Source organism: Scylla paramamosain, chromosome 33, assembly GCF_035594125.1.
Source record: "Scylla paramamosain isolate STU-SP2022 chromosome 33, ASM3559412v1, whole genome shotgun sequence".
NCBI classification, from domain to species: domain Eukaryota; kingdom Metazoa; phylum Arthropoda; class Malacostraca; order Decapoda; family Portunidae; genus Scylla; species Scylla paramamosain.
This window is the reverse complement of record NC_087183.1, coordinates 2,422,088-2,442,405: the sequence shown is the minus strand read 5'-3', so window position 1 is coordinate 2,442,405 and position 20,318 is coordinate 2,422,088. Positions and strand designations below refer to the sequence as shown.

The window sequence follows — 20,318 nt, the reverse complement described above, 5'->3', positions numbered from 1 at the left end:
AGTTATGGAAATATCTGTCAGCTTCTCATTCTCATCTGCTCTAAACATCTGTTCACTATCTGGCATATCCTGCATGTTTTCCTGGGTGAAGACAGTTAAAAAATACTCATTCAGAATTTTACTAATCTCCTCCCCAGAACTAACCAGCTCCTCATCTGCAGCCTTTAATGGACCTATAGTATCCTTATGATTCGTCTTGTATACCTGATAAAATCCCTTGGAGTCCGTCTTCGCCTGGCTGGCTACCTTTAATTCATAATTGGCATTAGCTTTCCTCGTTAACATCCTGACTGTTCTAATTCATTATATTGTGACCTTAAAACCTCTTCACCTGCCCTTAATCTCATATATAATTCTCTTACGCTCTATATAATGTTTTAACCTAGCAGTCATCCATTTAGGGTCATTTTTCTGTGATCTTATTACCCTATACAGGATATTTGCTAAATGACCTGTATGAACTTTATCTACGAAATATTTATACAATTAATCTACATTTACTTCACCTAATCCTCTCATCTCGGCCCATACCATCCTCTCCACTTCCTCATCTACTCGCCTCGACCTCACCTCTCTCATTTCAGCATGACCTGACATTCCAACATACTCACACCTATCTCCCCCTCCCTCTCTCATCCGCCCCTTCCGGACACATTTTCTCTCCTCTTGTCCTACACCCTCACACCTCACCTCACCACACACACACACACACACACACACACACACACACACACACACACACACACACACACACACACACACTCACGTCATAAAGCCACCCAAATTCCTAGTTCTGGCGATTGTAAATAGGTCTCTCCACTCGTCCACCGTGATGAGGCTGGGGTACGGCACTCCAATTCGTAACGCCACTTTCACACCAGTATTTTGCAACTCGTGAAGGAAGCGCCGCCAAACCTCTGCCGTCATGTTGCTGCCCGGAAACATGAGAAAACCGTACCTGTGAAGACACCGACGAGGTCACGTTCCGGCATTTTGGCTCATGTATTGCACTCGTGTCTTTGTTTACATATGGAAAGGAGAGAGAGAGAGAGAGAGAGAGAGAGACTTTGTGTGTGTGTGTGTGTGTGTGTGTGTAGGATGCACTCACCACATTATGCTGGGCAGAAGTAATCTTGCTATTCGTCCCGCTCTCTCCATGAGCGTCTCGTCCACTCCGGACAGCACGAGACTCACGCCAGTAAAGCCATGCTGCATATCGATGACATCAGGCAGCCGGATAGTTATTGAGTCTGGTCTTACCGTGCAGACGGGCACGTGCATAACTGTGAGGATCGATATAAAATTAGGTTTAGTATATCAGTGTTCCATTGCTTCACAGTTGGGTACGTCAGTGTATCACTATTTCATTGGTTTCTTGTTTCAGTTTCATTTATAAAAGTCCGATAGATTAAGAGATGCGGTCTAGGGGTGTTAATGTACCTAGTACCGGTAGGATAAACACTATACATTTGGGGGTTCCTAATGGTACCTTAAGCCTTCTTATGCTACGTCTCTTTGTTTAAATACTTGTAAGTTTATGATCATACTATACTACTATATTCTATATTCATTATTATCTTTTTTTTTTCTCTCTCTATTATGGTCATAATGTGTATTGTATTCAAATCCTGTTTTGTATTATTTTGACATAGTAAAACCTAGAAATACGTAAGGGTTTCTTGAACACTTCAGAGATATCAAGGTTATTATTCTAATATTTTTTTATTTTTTTTATGTAGGAAGGATACTGGCCAAGGGCAACAAAAATCTAATAAAAAAAATGCCCACTGAAATGCCAGTCCCTTAAAAGGGTCAAAGCAGTGGTCAAAAATTGGTGGATAAGTGTCTTGAAACCTCCCTCTTGAAGGAATTCAAGTCATAGGAAGGTGGAAATACAGAAGCAGGCAAGGAGTTCCAGAGTTTACCAGAGAAAGGGATGAATGATTGAGAATACTGGTTAACTCTTGCGTTAGAGAGGTGGACAGAATACGGGTGAGAGAAAGAAGAAAGTCTTGTGCAGCGAGGCCGCGGAAGGAGGGGAGGCATGCAGTTAGCAAGATCAGAAGAGCAGTTGGCATGAAAATAGCGGTAGAAGACAGCTAGATATGCAACATTGCAGCGATGAGAGAGGGGCTGAAGACAGTCAGTTAGAGGAGAGGAGTTGATGAGACGAAAAGCTTTTGATTCCACCCTGTCTAGAAGAGCAGTATGAGTGGAACCCCCCCAGACATGTGAAGCATACTCCATACATGGACGGATAAGGCCCTTGTACAGAGTTAGCAGCTGGGGGGGTGAGAAAAACTGGCGGAGACGTCTCAGAACACCTAACTTCATAGAAGCTGTTTTAGCTAGAGATGAGATGTGAAGTTTCCAGTTCAGATTATAAGTAAAGGACAGACCGAGGATCTTCAGTGTAGAAGAGGGGGACAGTTGAGTGTCATTGAAGAAGAGGGGATAGTTGTCTGGAAGATTGTGTCGAGTTGATAGATGGAGGAATTGAGTTTTTGAGGCATTGAACAATACCAAGTTTGCTCTGCCCCAATCAGAAATTTTAGAAAGATCAGAAGTCAGGCGTTCTGTGGCTTCCCTGCGTGATATGTTTACCTCCTGAAGAGTTGGACGTCTATGAAAAGACGTGGAAAAGTGCAGGGTGGTATCATCAGCATAGGAGTGGATAGGACAAGACGTTTGGTTTAGAAGATCATTAATGAATAATAAGAAGAGAGTGGGTGACAGGACAGAACCCTGAGGAACACCACTGTTAATAGATTTAGGAGAAGAACAGTGACCGTCTACCACTGCAGCAATAGAACGGTCAGAAAGGAAACTTGAGATGAAGTTACAGAGAGAAGGATAGAAACCGTAGGAGGATAGTTTTGAAATCAAAGCTTTGTGCCAGACTCTATCAAAGGCTTTTGATATGTCCAAGGCAACAGCAAAAGTTTCACCAAAGTCTCTAAAAGAGGATGACCAAGACTCAGTAAGGAAAGCCAGAAGATCACCAGTAGAGCGGCCTTGACGGAACCCATACTGGCGATCAGATAGAAGGTTGTGAAGTGATAGATGTTTAAGAATCTTCCTGTTGAGGATAGATTCAAAAACTTTAGATAAGCAGGAAATTAAAGCAATACCTTTCGTAAGAAATAGTTTTCATTCCTTGTAACATTTGAATTTTTCTATTTTGTAGTGATAATAACAGGCCGATATCTTTAAAATATGAAGACCGGAACTGTGCAGCATAATCTTGATGAAGTCTGACCAGCGGCAAATATAGTTTTCATAATGATTACTTCGGGACATTTACCTTTAACACTCACGCCTGTCCACATCATCTGTAATTGCTTGGCGGGCACTGTTACCATATCCGATTCCAATACACAAGCTGGGTGGTTGACTGGCGGGAATGAAGGTAACATCAGAAGAGAGGAAACGACGACATCAGACTTTGTCATCCACATACTGCCTACTGAATGACTTGAACTCACTTCTGTAGGGGTGTGGAGTAGTATACTACAGGCAGACTTTGCCAGGAAAGACAGTCTGACGAGTTCTGTCCAGTAATGTAGGGTCTTCACTTTTACCTCATTTGATAACACTGCTTCAGAGGCGAGAGAAACACACTCATCGAGCAGTGTCCATCGGGCAGACCTGGAAGATTGATCATAATATCCGATTTGCCTTATATCTGACCGCTATGCGTTGTTCTTTTCTGACGAAACTCATAATGTTTTTTTCCGTTTCCTGATGAAACCAGAGCTTCTTTCTTTACTGTTTACCTATTGTGTGCATTTTCTTTAACTGTGCTAAATACATTTGCTAATATGAAATTACATTTGCCATCTATCAATCCATTCGTTCACCATGTCCAATTCTGTTTACAGGACGACGGCATCTCAATCCGACTTACTTAATCTACCTATCTCGTGCTCGAAAATTTATTCACAGCATTATTAATCCCGCTTTCTAGATCATTAATAAGAATTTTAAGTAATAATGGTCCACACTCGGATTTAGAGCCATGAGTAATGATTCTGTCGCTTGTTGCATAACCATGATCTTATCCAACCTAACACTTTTTTATCAATCCCATGCGCTCTGATCTTACGTACTGAAGGGCCTTTGGCGGGTGCCTCGCGGAATGCCTTATTGAAATCCAGGTATATTATGCTGCCTCATAAACTTTATCATGAAATCTCAGAAAGTTTATGAGGCATGCATGACTCCTCTGTCGTGAGTTCATGATGTGAATTGTTTATGCCTCGCAATTACAGACTTTATTATGTTGCCAACAGTTGGGGCACACCTTTCTCACCTCTCCTTGGGAGTCTTATATGGATGTCTGTTAGGTAAAGACTAGAAAAGGTTAATTTCTACCAGTGCGCCAGCCAAAGAGAAAGAAACTAGAACAGATAAAATTAAAGCATGCAGGAGGGTGCATTGTAGCTAGGAGAAACTAGTCATAGTATTCATATAACTTTGAACCCAGTACTGACTTTAATGTAAACTTAAAGCGACTAACATCGTCCATCGTAACGTTATCAGAGATATAAGGGTAAAGTATTTGATACATTCATACCTGACAATGTTTGTACAATTGGAAGAATTGATAGATTTAATAGCTATATAAAGCAAAGTTTTTTTAGGCAGTGATTATGAGCTAACATAAACTATTCCAAATAGCAACAGCACAAAGAGAGAAGCGCCTCCTATACTCTAGGAAACAATATGAGAGTGCTAATTTATATGTGTGGCCTCTAATCCTCTTGCATCCGGGGATCGCTATAAAAGTCTAAAATAGCTGAAGAAAGCGTGCTCATGCATAATATTTCAACATTCTATTAGGTTAGCTCTCAGCAACATTCCACGCACCGAAAACAAGTATAGAGCAGATAGTTTATCATGGTTAGACAAATCCTCCAAGGCCTGGATATGATTGGTCTATCAACGTTGCACGGACTAAAATAATTTTATATAATTTATATAACCCGTATTCCAGACCTCAGAACAAAACTCTATCACTGGTCTTATGTGCGTTGTGTAGATAAGTGACATTATGTCAGGAGTGTAACAGCCAGTAAACCTCAGAAGATTTGAAGCCATCCCACTGTCTCGTGGAAGTTTCCCTCTGCTCCACATCCCTCTGTGATCTTTTTTCAAACACGTGTATGAAAGAGTCTATGGGGCTGATATCCCAACCAGAGCAAGCAAGATCATCAATTGTCATTATGAGTGTACATAATGCATCATCAGTAGTCTTATAATCTATTATATCGAATATATGAAACCTCCGAGTACCTCTGACCTTTAATCTGTAGAACACCACCTCTCCTCTTCTAAAACTCATCTTCTTTTCCTAACTGCAACTCAGGTGTCTGAGGCAACTGACAGTAGCCGCTTTTCTGTTCCCTCTTACATTCTCTATCCTCATGTTCGATCCAAAGCAGGATCTTGCGTTTATTTGCGCAACGATTTAACCTGCTCTCGTGCCCACGCTCTTGAATCTTCCGAGTTTTCCACCATCTCGCTACGACTACAGAGTCACTCTCAAACTAAATTTATCTGTGCAGTATATCTCTTACCTAACTCCTCTGACTATAAGAAGTTCTTTGACTACTTAACTTCCAAAGTGGGGCACATTCTGACTCTCTTCCCTTTTGCAGAGATCTCCATTCTTGGAGACTTCACCTGTTTTCACCTTCACCTTCACCTTCACCTTCTGTTTACCACCAGCTTTGGCTTTCCTCTCCCTTCACTGACCATCCTGGTGAACTAGCCTTCGACTTTACTATCCTCCATGACCTAGAGCAATTGGTGCATCACCCTACTCGTATTCCTGACCGTCTTGGAGATACGCCCAACATTCTTGACCTTTTCCTGATCTCTAATCCTTCTGCTTATGCTGTCACCCTCTCTTCTCCGTTGGGCTCCTCCGACCACAATCTCATATTTGTATCTTGTCCTATCGCTCCAATCCCTCCTCAGGATCCCCCTAAGCGAAGGTGTCTCTGGCGCTTTGCCTCTGCTAGTTGGGGGGACCTGAGGAGGTATTTTGCTGATTTTTCTTGGAATGATGACTGCTTCCGTGTCCGAGACCCGTCTTTAAGTGCTGAGCACATAACAGAGGTGATAGTGCCTGGCATGAAGGCGTACATTCCTCACTCTTTTTCTCGACCAAAACCTTCCAAACCTTGGTTCAACACAGCTTGTTCTCATAAGAACATAAGAACATAAGAAATAAGGGAAGCTGCAAGAAGCGACCAGGCTTACACGTGGCAGTCCCTGTATGAAATATACCTACCTATTTCCATCTATTATCCCCATCCATAAACTTGTCTAATCTTCTCTTAAAGCTCTCTAGTGTCCTAGCACTAACAACATGATTACTGAGTCCGTTCCACTCATCTACCACTCTAATTGAGAACCAATTTTTTCCTATCTCCTTCCTAAACCTAAATTTTTCAAGCTTGAACCCGTTATTTCTTGTTCTACCCTGGTTGCTGATCCTAAGAATTTTGCCTATAAAACCCTTGTTATAACCCTTATACCACTTAAAGACTTCTATCAGGTCCCCTCTTAACCTACATCTCTCTAAAGAATGTAAAGAATGTAAATTATCGTACTATACATGATAGAGAGGTGGCCCACAAAAGGTACTTAAACTTTCCATCACCAGAATCTCATGCATTTTATATTTCTGCCCGGAACCATGCCAAGTCTGTTCTCCAACTAGCCAAAACCGCCTTCGTTAACAGTGTCAACATCTTTCAAGATCTAACTCCTTCCGTGACTTCTGGTATCTAGCCAAAAATATCTCCAATAACTTTGCTTGTTCTTCTTTCCCTCCTCTACTTCAACCAGATGGCACCACTGCTATCACGTCTATTTCTAAAGCTGAACTCTTCGCTCAAACCTTTGCTAAAAACTCTACCTTGGACGATTCCAGGCTTGTTCCTCGCTCTCCTCTACCCCTCTCTGATTACTTCATGCTACCTATTAAAATTCTTTGCAATGATGTTCTCCGTGCCCTCGCTGGCCTAAACCATCGGAAGACTTATGGACTTGATGGGGTCCGGCCGATTGTTCTCCGAAACTGTGCCTCTGTGTTTGCACCTTGCCTAGTCAAACTCTTTCAGCTCTGTCTGTCGACATCTACCTTTCCTTCTTGCTGGAAGTTTGCCTACATTCAGCCTGTTCCTAAAAAGGGTGACCGTTCTAATCCCTCAAACTACCGTCCTTTTGCTTTAAATCCTTGCCTATCTAAAGTTTTTGAATCTATCCTCAACAGGAAGATTTTTTAAACATCTATCACTTCACAACCTTGTATCTGATCGCCAGTATGAGTTCCGTCAAGGCCGCTCTACTGGTGATCTTCTGGCTTTCCTTACGGAGTCTTGGTCATCCTCTGTTAGAGATTTTGGTGAAACTTTTTCTGTTGTCTTCGACATATCAAAAGCTTTTGATAGAGTCTGGCACAAAGCTTTGATTTCCAAACTACCCTCCTATGGCTTCTATTCTCTCTGTAACTTCATCTCAAGTTTCCTTTCTGACCGTTCTATTGCTGCTGTGGTAGACGGTCACTGTCTATTAACAGTGGTGTTCCTCAGGGTTTTGTCTTGTCACCCACTCTCTTCTTATTATTCATCAATGACCTTCTAAACCAAACTTCCTGTCCTCTCCACTCCTACGCTGACGATACCACCATGCACTTTTCCACGTCTTTTCATAAACATCCAATCCTTCAGGAAGTAAACATTTCACGCAGGGAAGCCACAGAATGCCTGACTTCTGATCTTTCTAAAATTTCTGATTGGGGCACAGCAAACTTGGTATTGTTTAATGCTTCAAAAACTCAATTCCTCCATCTATCAACTCGAGACAACCTTCCAGACAACTATCCCCTCTTTTTCAGTGACACTCAACTGTCCCCCTCTTCTACACTGACCATCTTCGGCCTGTCCTTTACTTATAATCTGAACTGTAAACTTCATATCTGAGACGTCTTCGCCAGTTTTTCTTACCCCACCCAGCTGCTAACTCTATACAAGGGCCTTATCCGTCCACGTATGGAGTATGCTTCACATGTCTGGGGGGGTTCCACTCATACCGCTCTTCTAGACAGGGTGGAATCAAAAGTTTTTCGTCTCATCAACTCCTCTCTTCTAACTAATTGTCTTCAGCTTCTCTCTTATTGCTACAATGTTGTATCTCTAGCTGTCTTCTACCGCTATTTTCACGCTAACTGCTCTTCTGATCTTGCTAAGTGCATGCCTCCCCTCCTCCCGCGGCCTCGCTGTAAGACTTTCTCTCACCCCTATTCTTTCCACCTCTCTAATGCAAGAGTTAACCAGTATTCTCAATCATCCATCCCTTTCTCTGGTAAACTCTGGAACTCCCTGCCTACTTCTGTATTTCCACCTTCCTATGACTTGAATTCCTTCAACAGGGAGGTTTCAAGATACTTATCCTTGAAGTTTTGACTACCGCTTTGGACTCTTTTATGGGACTGGCATCTCAGTGGGCTTTTTTTTTTTTTTTAGATTTTTGTTGCCCTTGGCCAGTGTCCCTCCTACATTAAAAAAAAAAAAAAAACAGTTCCTTTCGGTATGGACATATCACCCTGCACTTTCACTTTTTTTTAAATAAATACTACGAATTCCACGTTTCTTTTGCTAATATAGAGAAAAAGATAACTCGTGCTGTTCCATATAATATTTCAATGAGAAGTGGTCACTACTAACTCATTTATTAGTCAAAGCAGTTCGGGCTTTCACCTCCGAAGCGACGATGTTCATGTCCGCTCCGAAAATCTTAATAAAATGTCGTGTTTCTTATTTATTTGATAACACATAGCGATTGTGGCAATGCAATCAGTAAAACAAGATCTCCCACAAATTTGGCTGGAAGGAAAACATATACTTACCCAAAATAAATTTGTAATAATGTAAAATATGAGGCATAGTCGATCGCAGCAAGCAAACTAAAAATCCTTGAGTCACATCCAGGTTCGCACTTTCATATTTTACAAAAACTGAACTGCAAAACAATTTTCTTTAAACATATTTCAGCAGAGGAATGAATATACTATATTCACACGGAATTTTGACTTCCATTGTGCAATAATATTGACATGAGAAGAAAAAAATAGTCGGTCTTCATCGTCGGTATATATATATATATATATATATATATATATATATATATATATATATATATATATATATATATATATATATATATATATATATATATATATATATATATATATATATATATATATATATATATTCGCCAGTTACACGTCTTTCACAGTCAGCTGTCACTATTTTCACAATTGAATCTATAATCCGTAGATAGGTAATGGATGTCTCTTTATCTGTTCAGCAACAACACATCTCATTCCCAAGCTCCTGTTCTCCAGCCTCATCATCCCTTACATCTAAGTTACCTAATTCGGTATAGTCGCCTACGACCTTTCTCATTAATTTCACTTTTCTATACACCCACAGAGTGGATAGCTCTGTATGTTCACCATAAGCAACCCCTTTTTCTATACCTACATGCCCATACCATTTTATCTTAGTGAGACCGCGCATGTTTTGGGGACGAGGGGTCCTCAGGCACATAGGTTCGAATTCTAGCCAATGCTAGGAAGGGCATCCACTTCAGGTAACGGTTCCTAAATGCCAAATGCAAAGACCTTCATTAGCAGGCACCGTCCCAGTCCTGACAGACTAGGGAAACCAAAGGTAAAAATAAATAAATAAATAAACAAATAAATAATAAATAAAACAAAATAAAATAAGAAAGTTTTCCTAATAAGTACTGGGAAACAAGTACAATCATATTGCTTTTGTTATATTGAACTTTTGGCATCTAACCAAAAATATCTCTAATAACTTTTCTTCTTCTTCTTTCCCTCCTTTATTTAAACCAAATGCCACTGCTGCTATCACATCTATTTCTAAAGCTGAACTCTTCGCTCTTCCTAAAAACTCTACCTTGGACGATTCTGGGCTTGTTGCTCCTTCTCCTCCACCCTCTGACTACTTCATGCTACCCATTAAAATTCTTCCCAATGATGTTTTCCATGCCCTCGCTGGCCTAAACCCTCAGAAGGCTTATGGATCTGATGGGGTTCCTCATATTGTTCTTCGAAACTGTGCCTCCGTGCTTGCACCTTGCCTAGTCAAACAAGAATCTCTGCCAGATACTTATATGAATCATTACTGTAGTCCTGCTGAGCCAAGTATATACACAACAATTATTACTGGATTATTTAGTGAAGCCATTATGCCACATCCTCTTGATATTCAATCCTTATCTATTTAATCATGTAATTCTCTTTTTAACTTCATCTTCTCGCCATGGTGAGCGTCTTTCTCCTATAACAATCACTACCGTCTTCCATTGAAAACATCTTAGAATCTTAAAGAATCAACAGCCAAAAATTACAGATACATCACAAAACTTGAAAACTGAGAACAAAACTAATTAATATCTTGGTGGCTGAAGGCCAGCAATCTTTTAATTAACCAGAACATCTTAGCATCGATTCATTCAAAACACTCAAATATAAGGGAGGAAAAGATCTTGAAATTTGGGATGCGGCTTATGAAAGGTTGACTTCGGTAGGGTAACGCACAGGCACAAGCCACAGCCAGGCCTTGACGTGCACACTTCACACCTCCAAAACCATTACTTCATACTTACGCTGTTTTGCTCACCATACTTAACCCTTTCACTGCTACCTGCCTCTCAGTAATGGCCTTGGCTCTGATAAAATATTGCCAACCCGAACCATTAAACATGCTGTCCTCCAAGTAACTTATCAAGCAACACAAAACATCATCTGTCATTCCTATAGCACATATATATTCAAGTAACAGTAATTTACAACAGCATCAAACGCTGCACTCAGATCTAACAGTACTAGAACACCAAAATGTCCTTCATCCATACACAGCAACAGCGAATGAACAACATTGCACACTGCCGTCTCAGTGGAGTATAATCATCTGTAAGCAGACTGATTGTCGGGTAATACATTACGTTTTTCTAAATACGAGTATTCTATTAACTGGTCAAGTATTACTATTTCAATACTATTTTGATACAGGTTAAAAAAAAAAGAATTAAAATCCTGGTGGTTTAAATTTCCCTTCACGATTGGTTTAACAATGGCTAACTTTTCACATGATGGAAATGAACACTGCGATGCTTAGGTTTACACAATTCAGTAATATATATATATATATATATATATATATATATATATATATATATATATATATATATATATATATATATATATATATATATATATATATATATATATATATATATATATATATATATATATATATATACATATATATATATATTATAAACACAATATTTGGGAAGTCCTTATCCTGCATCACTAAAAAAAAAAAAATGAGCATAGGATCACTGTTTAAACAGGTTCCCTTAACTTTCTTTATGATTGTATTTAGTTTATTAAAGGTAATGGGCCTAAAACATAATAATCCACAATACGGAACATCGGGCAGGTAGTCTGGACAGAGTCCTCGGGGTATTTCTTTAAAGCTGTCAATCATTTTTCAATCTTATTGTGAAAGAAAGCCAAAAATTTATTTGCAAATGCAATGTCTGAATAGCCATTGCGAAGTATTCCTATTACGTGTTAGATCATCAAATAGATAGTAAAGTTACACTGGAGGCCATCTCTAAAACTCTCCCAAAGATAAATACATTTACATTTCTTTGTCATCTTATTAATCTTACTTTTAGACTCATTATACTCTTGCCGTGTCAGCTCATTTCGAAATTTACGCAATTTCCTCTCATTTCTCCTCCTTTCAATTATAGCAGTTTTAGTCTCATAATTAAACCACTGTGTGCCTTCTTTCATAACAACCTCCTTATTTACCATTGAACACAAATCATCATAGCATGACTTAGTGACACTATAATAAAGTTCATCTATGTAACCTAATCATTTGTCTTTTATTTTTCTTTCACCATCCTGCTATCCTCTGCCATTCTTCCTCTATGTTCTCCCTTCGTTTCCACCGTTCTATTTTTTTTTTTTTTTTTTAAGATGAGTTTTTTAAGATGAGTTTAACCCACCTGTCCTCGCTGAGTCCCTCTACCATATAAAGTAAATTATTTTTTTCTTCCACTACCCTTTCCCTAAATGTGCTCCACCTCATCTCACCTCTGATTGACTCTACTGCTGTACTATTTGGGACCTCTAAACTCTACCTCTACTGCTGTACTATTTGGGACCTCTAAACTCTACTTACCTATAATGTTCTGTGGTCTTTAAAGCTTCATGAGTTCTCCCTCCCGGTAATGAGTAATTTCTGATCCATACAAACAATAAGCTATTGCCATTCCTTTCCACAAGTTTCTATCTATTTCACACTTGTTAATTGATCTATTTTCTTCATTAATTATCATGCCTGTCATTCTCCTGGCGTTCTCTTCATTTTTCTTTCTTTACCTATTCCCTCTTTACTAATTTTTATACCTTGGTATGAATAATTATCTACTACTTCTATCATACTGTTGCCCAGGATCCACTTGCTTATTCATGTGCTGTTATAATTATTATCACCTTACATTTTTTTTTTTCAATTTCAATTTCAATTCTTTATTGTCATAAGCGTACACATTATATTACAAGGTTAAATTATATGCATTACATAAACATATGTCAATAATTTGCTTTACAATAAGGACTGATACCTTATGGCATATTTTGCCCTCCTCTGTACAATTTACTCAATTTATAATTTAAGGGCTAATTTACTTAACATTTTTATTAATTTATTTTTTTGCTAACCAATAATTTTAATTTATAATAAAGCTACCTGTTATCATTTACATATTAATTAAATACTTTTTTTTATTTTATATTTGTTAGTAAAGAACAATGATGATCTGCCTTCCCTGCCATTTCATTACATACATGAGTTGCTTTAAATCTAAATGTTTTGTGTATCATCGCTGTTCTGCCTTGTGGTATTTCCCATCACTGCATTTAATGTCCCACTCCCTTCCGTACTCTTCTTCCATTCCAAGTAACTCCTTCATGTCCTCTTTCTTTTCAGCAATTAACACTGTGTCATCTGCATAGGCTAGGCCTCCTAATCTACTGTCTCCAACCCTTGCTCCCTTCTCTGATTTCCTAATCCTGAACTAATCTCTCTCTCTCTCTCTCTCTCTCTCTCTCTCTCTCTCTCTCTCTCTCTCTCTCTCTCTCTCTCTCTCTCTCTCTCTCTCTCTCTCTCTCTCTCTCTCTCTCTGTCTGTATCTACGTTAAGGATGTCTTGTCTGCAAACGTAAATGATTTAATGATTCCCAGGCAGACAGGCATTGAAGACATATGGGTAACGATACAGTGTCGCAAGTTACCAGCAATTGTTGTTGGATGTATGTACCGACATCCCAAAGCTCCGGCTGCTACCTTTGGGTATATACAGGATGTTTTAAGAATGGTTTGCATGAGAAATAAGGCGTCGTTTATTCTTGGTGACTTTAACGATAATTTATTTGCCAATGATAACAAGCTAAATAAGATCATAAGAAATAACAAATTAACTCAAGTAATAAATAAACCAACGAGAGTTACTGCTACTTCATCAACATTGCTGGATCTTGTTATCACTAACAAACCTGACATTGTTAACTCATGGGATGTTGTTCCTCTAGAAATTGGAGACCATGATCTCATTAGCATTACTGTTGACATAACTAAACCAAAGAGACCGTCTATTGTTCGATCATTTCGTCATCTCAGGAACTATTCCAAAGATGCTTTTTGTTTTAAACTTTTACAAAACACACAGTGTTTTAATGCAATAATGGATACTGATGATGTGAATACACAGGTTGATATTTTTACGGAGAATTTTATCAAATGCTTAGATGACTGTGCTCCCTTTGTTACTAAGAGTATTACAAGACCGTTTGCACCATGGATGAATAATGAGATACGTGCAGCGATGAGCCTTAGAAATAATACTCGAAAAGAACTTAAATCTGACCGACATAACGTAACTTTACAGGAACAGTATAAGCAAGAAAAGAAAAGCGTAAAGACATTAATTACAGAGGGCAGAGCAGAATATCACCATAAACAATTACAAGATGCCAAAGGTAACACCTCTAAGACCTGGAAAATCATTAAAGACATTGTTCCTGGCGGTAAAAACTCTAATGGGCACAACTTTGAAAACATAGCTAACAAAGCCAATGAATTTAATTTTCATTTTGCAAATGTCGGGAAGAAAACGTATGAACAAACACAAGAGTTCCTCCATGGTGAAAATGTATCTGATGCAAATAATTTTAATGTAGCTTTAGGTGACGATGATCTTTTTAGACCTCATCCTGTAAGTGTTGAAACTGTTATCCTCACTATTAAAAACCTAAAAGAAACTAGTTCTGTAGGTTCGGATGGCATTTCAATGAGATTTATTAAGGATGCACTCTATGTTATAGCTTTTTATTTGACGTGTATCATCAATACTTCAATTGTAACAGGCATCTTTCCTACATCCTGGAAACACGCACTAGTTGTACCAATACTCAAAACCGGTGATGTTAATGATCCAAATAATTTTCGACCCATCTCTCTATTACCTATCATATCAAAACTATTAGAAAAAGTTGTCACCAATCAACTCATGTATTTCTTGGAATTTAGTCAATCATTGTCTAACACCCAACATGGCTTTCGTCCAAAACTGTCAACAGAGACTGCACTTACTGTTATCACAAACAAAATATATAGCAATATAGACTCTTAAGAAAATTACATTGTTAACCTTGTGTGACCTCTCTAAAGCTTTTGACAGTGTCAGTCATGAGATTCTTTAAAAAAAAAGTTCTGCAATAAAAATGGACATCTTCTGGTTTAAAAGTTACATTGAAAACAGAGCTCAGTCTGTCCGTCTCAATAGCACAGTATCTAATAAACTTAACGTAGCTTATGGAGTCCCACAAGGTTCAATTCTCGGACCCGTTTTATTTTCGATTTATGTAAATGACCTTAATGAGAGTATCAACGAATGTTGTCTAACACAGTATGCTGATGACACTCAGTTTCTCCACGCCGACACTCCAAATAACCTTGTAGCTCTCATCTCTAGAACGGAAGAAACTCTGCGGAATGTAAAACAGTATTTTCTTAGAAACGGGCTGATGTTAAATTCAAAGAAAACACAATGTATCTTCATTGGTAACAGACAACTTCTGTCACAGATTCCTCCGAACACCATAATAGACTGTGATGGAGATTTCATTTACCCAAGCTCTCATGTTAAAAATCTTGGTGTTTTCATTGATAAATACATGCTTTTTGACGTACATATTGGTGAATTAACAAAGAAAGTAATGGGTGCGTTAATGTTCATTAATAGAATAAGCCAGAACTTTGATAAATCAACAAGAATACTTGTAGTACAGTCACTAGTTCTCAGTTTAATAAATTACTGTATTGTAATATGGGGTACAACTAATGAAACTTTGCTGCACAATGTTCAGAAATTGCAAAATTTTGCAGCTAAAGTAGCTGTTGGGTGTACCAGAAAGTATGATCATGTAACCCCCTTCATAAAAGAGTTAAAGTGGTTGAAAATCAAAGAGAAGCACACCCTTGATAAATGTACAACTGTTTATAAGGCTGTTATCCAGACTGGTACCTCAAATTTCCCACAGTTAGAGAACACACCACAAGCAACACAAGACAGCTCAATAACCTTTATGTGGGTAGAGCTAGAACTCTGGTGCCAGAGCCATTACGATACTTGGACCAAAGTTATGGAATACACTGCCCACCAATGTGATCAATTCTGAAAGCCTTTATGCTTTTAAGTCTAGACTTAGCGAAATTCTTTTAAATAATTATTAGTCAATGTTATCATAGCACAATTATTTTAAATGACGTTTACTAAATGTTTAATACAGAGTAGCAAAGAAGTTTTGAGTCAATCTACTTTTTAGTGTGTGTGTGTGCGTGCGCGCGCGCGCGCGTGTGTGTGTGTGTGTGTGTGTGTGTGTGTGTGTGTGTGTGTGTGTGTGTGTGTGTGTGTGTGTATTTTATTTGCTATTATATATTAAACATGACTACCTATATTAACCAATCTGTAAGAATAACCATGTCTCATGGAATAATAAAGAATCTGAATCTGAATCTGAATCTGAATCTCTCTCTCTCTCTCTCTCTCTCTCTCTCTCTCTCTCTCTCTCTCTCTCTCTCTCTCTCTCTCTCTCTCTATATATATATATATATATATATATATATATATATATATATATATATATATATATGTGTGTGTGTGTGTGTATATAGGAGGAGGCAGTAGACACCTGCCGAAACGATAATTACTCCCAGTGAGGTCTAAAGCACTGTTCAGAGGGTGCTGTGAACTTATCATCAAACCCAGCTGTGACCTCACTGAACGTTTCCCTTTGTGTCTCACAACACAAGGGGGCAGTCACAGCCTGCCCTCTAAAGACAACTCTCTTCCTCCACACAAAACTACAAGCACCTAATAACACACACACCCTTCACTCAAAAATTTTAAAATCATCATGGCGACTCCTACACCAGCCTCGGAGTCCCCATCTGGGGAGGGGACCATAAATGTCCCCAGGTCGGACTGCCTTTCTGTCGACGACCCTAAGTGTCTTGACAAACCCCCCTCAACTTTTTCTTCATTAACCTCTGCAACATTCGCGGTCTAAGATCTAATTTTCAATCTGTAGAACACCACCTCTCCTCTTCTAAACCTCATCTTCTTTTGCTCACTGAAACTCCGGTGTCTGAGGCAACTGACAGTAGCCCCTTTTCTGTTCCCTCCTACTTTCTCTATCCTCATTTTCTCTATTCCTCATTCCTTGGAATGACTACTGCTTACATGTCAGAGACCCGTCTTTGTGTGCTGAGCGCATAACAGAGGTGATAGTGTCTGGCATGAAGGCATACATTCCTCACTCTTTTTTTCGTCCTAAACCTTCTAAACCTTGGTTTAACACAGCTTGTTCTCGTGCTATACATGATAGAGAGGTGGCCCACAAAAGGTATTTAAGCCTTCCATCACCAGAATCTCATGCACTTTATATTTCTGCCCGGAACCATGCCAAGTTTGTTCTCCAACTAGCCAAAAACTCCTTCATTAACAGAAAATGTCAAAACCTTTCAAGATCTAACTCCCCTCGTGATTTCTGGCATCTAGTCAAAAATATCTCCAGTAACTTTGCTTCTTCTTCTTTTCCTCCTCTATTTCAACCAGATGGCACCACTGCTATCACATCTATTTCTAAAGCTGAACTCTTTCCTCAAACCTTTGCTAAAAACTCTACCTTGGACGATTCTGAGCTTGTTCCTCCCTCTCCTCCACCCTCTGACTACTTCATGCCACCTATTAAAATTCTTCGCAGTGATGTTTTCCATGCCCTCGCTGGCCTAAACCCTCGGAAGGCTTATGGACCTGATGGGGTCCCTCCTATTGTTCTCCGAAACTGTGCCTCCGTGCTTGCACCTTGCCTAGTCAAACTCTTTCAGCTCTGTCTGTCAACATCTACCTTTCCTTCTTGCTGGAAGTTTGCCTACATTCAACCTGTTCATAAAAAGGGTGACCGTTCTAATCCCTCAAACTACCGTCCTATTGCTTTAATTTCCTGCCTATCTAAAGTTTTTGAATCTATCCTCAACAGGAAGATTCTTAAACATCTATCACTTCACAACCTTCTATCTGATCGCCAGTATGGGTTTCGTCAAGGCCGCTCTACTGGTGATCTTCTGGCTTTCCTTACTGAGTCTTGGTCATCCTCTTTTAGAGATTTTGGTGAAACTTTTGCTGTTGCCTTGGACATATCAAAAGCTTTTGATAGAGTCTGGCACAAAGCTTTGATTTCCAAACTACCCTCCTACGGTTTCTATCCTTCTCTCTGTAACTTCATCTCAAGTTTCCTTTCTGACCGTTCTATTGCTGCTGTGGTAGACGGTCACTGTTCTCCTAAGGCTATTAACAGTGGTGTTCCTCAGGGTTCTGTCCTGTCACCCACTCTCTTCTTATTATTCATTAATGATCTTCTAAACCAAACTTCTTGTCCTATCCACTCCTACGCTGATGATACCACCTTGTACTTTTCCACGTCTTTTCATAGACGTCCAACCCTTCAGGAGGTAAACATATCACGCAGGGAAGCCACAGAACGCCTGACTTCTGATCTTTCTAAAATTTCTGATTGGGGCAGAGCAAACTTGGTATTGTTCAATGCCTCAAAAACTCAATTCCTCCATCTACCAACTCGTCACAACCTTCCAGACAACTATCCCCTCTTCTTCAGTGACACTCAACTGTCCCCCTCTTCTACACTGAACATTCTCGGTTTGTCCTTTACTTATAATCTGAACTGGAAACTTCACATCTCATCTCTAGCTAAAACAGCTTCTATGAAGTTGGTTGTTCTGAGACGTCTCCGCCAGTTTATCTCACCCCCTCAGCTGCTAACTCTGTACAAGGGCCTTATCCGTCCATGTATGGAGTATACTTCACATGTGTGGGGGGGTTCCACTCATACTGCTCTTCTAGACAGGGTGGAATCAAAAGCTTTTCGTCTCATCAACTCCTCTCCTCTAACTGACTGTCTTCAGCGTCTCTCTCACCGCCGCAATGTTGCATATCTAGCTGTCTTCTACCGCTATTTTCATGCTAACTGCTCTTCTGATCTTGCTAACTGCATGCCTCCCCTCCTTCCGCGGCCTCGCTGCACAAGACTTTCTTCTTTCTCTCACCCTTATTCTGTCCACCTCTCTAACGCAAGAGTTAACCAGTATTCTCAATCATTCATCCCTTTCTCTGGTAAAGTCTGGAACTCCCTGGCTGCTTCTGTATTTCCACCTTCCTATGACTTGAATTCCTTCAAGAGGGAGGTTTCAAGACACTTATTCATCAATTTTTGACCACTGCTTTGACCCTTTTATGGGACTGGCATTTCAGTAGGCATTTTTTTTATTAGATTTTTGTTGCCCTTGGCCAGTGTCCTTCCTACATAAAAAAAATAAATAAATAAAAAAAAAAAAAAAATATATATATATATATATATATATATATATATATATATATATATATATATATATATATATATATATATATATATATATATATATATATATATATATATATATATATATATATATATATATATATATATATATATATATATATATATATATATATATATATATTAAAGAGAGTTGGGAACGTAACACAGCCCTGTCTTACTCCTACATTGTTTTCCATCCAGCCTGTGCTGATGTCTCCTAGGGTGAAATTAACTACATTACTCTCGTACATCATCTGTACCCAAGTAAACACTAAACAGACTTGTAATTGGATAATGTCGCTAGAGGGGCGACTATTTTTCATTCTCATGCTAATATTACTGCAACACGGGTATCAAAATTCCGTGTAGATACGAAATATTTATTTTTCTGTAGAAATATTTCTAAAGAAATTTGTTTTATAGCCCAGTTTTTTTTTCTTTTTTTTTTTTTTTTTTTTTGTAAAACATGGAAGCGCGAGGGGCGTTATGACTCGAAGATTTTTACTTCGCTTGCTGAGATCGACTGCGCCTCATACGATTTTGCTGTATTACAAGTTTATTTTAGGTTAGTATATGTTTTCCTTCCAGCCAAAATTTAGGAGATCTTATTTCTACTGTTATGCGTTACCACAATCATATGTTTTATCAAATAAATAAGAAACACGACATTTAATTTCATTAAGATTTTCGGAGCGGACATGAGCATCGTCGCATCTGACATGAAGGACCCACCTACTTTTACCAATAAATCAGTTAATAGTGACCATTTCTCATTGAACTATTACCTGGAACAGCGGGAGTCATCTCATTCTCTGCACTAGCAAAAGAAACGTGGAATTCGCAGTATTTTCATCAAAAAATGAAAGTGCAGGATATGTCCATACCGTGTGGAATTTTATGGGTCGGAGGTACTCGGAGGTTTTAAATATTCGATAAACAGTGGATTATAAGACTACTGATGGTGCGTTATATACACTCATAATAACAATTGATGATCGTGCCTGCTTTGTTTAGGATATCAGCCCTATAGACCCTTTCATATACGAGTTTGAGCAAAGATAGCAAAGGGGTGTGGAGCACAGGGGACACTTTTGCATGCGATACCACCAGCCGTAGTTGCTAAGGAGCGTAATTATGTATCAACAAGGATCCCTAGGTCTTTACCAGAGAAGAAGAAAGAGACTAGATGGTTGTTG

The 20,318-nt window shown here is 38.9% G+C and overlaps 1 protein-coding gene across 3 annotated transcripts in view; it reads right to left on the bottom strand.

Moving 5' to 3' along the window:
- Window positions 1-20,318, bottom strand: part of LOC135089532 (uncharacterized) — an 81,747-nt gene that overhangs the window by 12,171 nt on the left and 49,258 nt on the right. The window contains exons 5-6 of one of the 3 annotated variants that reach the window (XM_063985181.1): window positions 1,109-1,283; window positions 767-931 (exon numbers count right to left, since the gene is read on the bottom strand). In XM_063985181.1, coding sequence (XP_063841251.1) covers window positions 767-931; window positions 1,109-1,283 — 340 coding nt within the window. Of the gene's footprint in view, window positions 1-766; window positions 959-1,108; window positions 1,284-13,289; window positions 15,172-20,318 lie in introns of those variants that run through there. The other 2 variants (XM_063985180.1, XM_063985182.1) reach the window with 2 other exon arrangements.